At 31.4% G+C, this 1226-nt stretch overlaps 1 protein-coding gene across 1 annotated transcript; it reads left to right on the top strand.

The window, feature by feature from the left end:
• The first annotated feature begins 231 nt into the window (after positions 1–231).
• Positions 232–1226, top strand: LOC126891772 (uncharacterized). Its single transcript, XM_050661047.1, has 2 exons — positions 232–472; positions 676–1226. Exons 1-2 carry the CDS (start codon positions 378–380, stop codon positions 1172–1174), a joined length of 594 nt encoding a protein of 197 aa, XP_050517004.1. The 5' UTR covers positions 232–377; the 3' UTR covers positions 1175–1226.

Genomic DNA, 1226 nt, shown 5'->3' with positions numbered 1-1226 from the left:
CCAAACCGTTATACCAATAAAATCCTGTATTTATGCATTTCAGAAAAAAAAAATACAGTGACGCATTTCTACAACACGCTATTCAACGTGATTATATTATCGAAAACACATTGAAGGTTAACGCTGACGTTAATACATTTTTAAGTCAAATACGAAAATACATTATATGCAGATAAGCACATTTTATTCAAAATAAGCAAAGTTTGTAATAATAAACGTTTTAATGATAAACATGTTTTCTGCATTTCAATAAAGATCAAATAGGTCAATGATATCACTGACGTTAATTTATTTTTTTTATTCTTACTACTTAAACTCGTGTAATTTTAAATGAATCCATCAGTTAGTCAGTAAACGAATAACTAAACACTAGCAAAATGACCGGAGTACCTTGTCAATTAGTGATTATTTCCGAGGATCCAGATAACTTACCAATAAAGGACGCCTTTGTTATTGTAAAGCAGTTATTTATGTAAGTATTTTACTTATTTAATTTTTTATTTGTTCTACATGATTTTATTTCGTCTGACTGTTTAATTTTTTTTTATTATGAATATTTTATTGGAGCATTATAAGTTATTCCAGATCATTACATTTGTAAATGTTATGTTCTGATTTGATTTCTGATTTTCTTTGAAAGACTGTTGGTTGATTCTGTTTTTTTTTTTATTTCAGATATGGTGTAGAGGATGTATCACTTAAGGGAGATAAAATATTTGTCAAACTATCGTACTCACCTAATAATAAGACATTAAAAAAGAAGTTTGGATACCTTCCAATAAGGTATATGAGAATTAAAATAGACAACGAGGAGGAGTTCCATGTACTGGAAGATATCTGCAAAAGATACCGCTTCAACCTTCTGGACGATGAGGTGGAGGAATTTGAAAGGTACCAAGAAAAAAAACAGCTGGTGGGTATAAAGCGACCATTTCTTTCTCCTCCTCCTCCTCGTCCTCCTTCTCATTTTGGTCACTCTTCTCTTCTACCAATGACTTCATCTTCTACACCAACGAATTCAACTGCTCCACCAACGAATTGGGCAACAACATCAGCAGAATCACCAGCAAAAAAACAAAAACGAAAAATGACGAGGACGACGACATCACAAAACCCAGAGGAGGTACTAGATCTTGACGAACTTAATATAGATCATTTCCTGAGTCAGAAATAGAAAAATTGGGAAAAAGTATGTAGATTTATTAAATAAAATGCGTTTTTAATTA

Source organism: Diabrotica virgifera, chromosome 9 (genome assembly GCF_917563875.1).
Source record: "Diabrotica virgifera virgifera chromosome 9, PGI_DIABVI_V3a".
Classification (NCBI taxonomy): Eukaryota; Metazoa; Arthropoda; class Insecta; order Coleoptera; family Chrysomelidae; genus Diabrotica; species Diabrotica virgifera.
This window is presented reverse-complemented; position numbering and strand designations above follow the sequence as displayed.

Coding starts and splice junctions, on each gene's coding strand:
- LOC126891772 (XM_050661047.1), top strand. CDS start 378: ATGACCGGAGTACCTTGTCAATTAGTGATTATTTCCGAGGATCCAGAT. Junction 473..675: donor ATTGTAAAGCAGTTATTTAT/GTAAGTATTTTA, acceptor TTTTTATTTCAG/ATATGGTGTAGAGGATGTAT.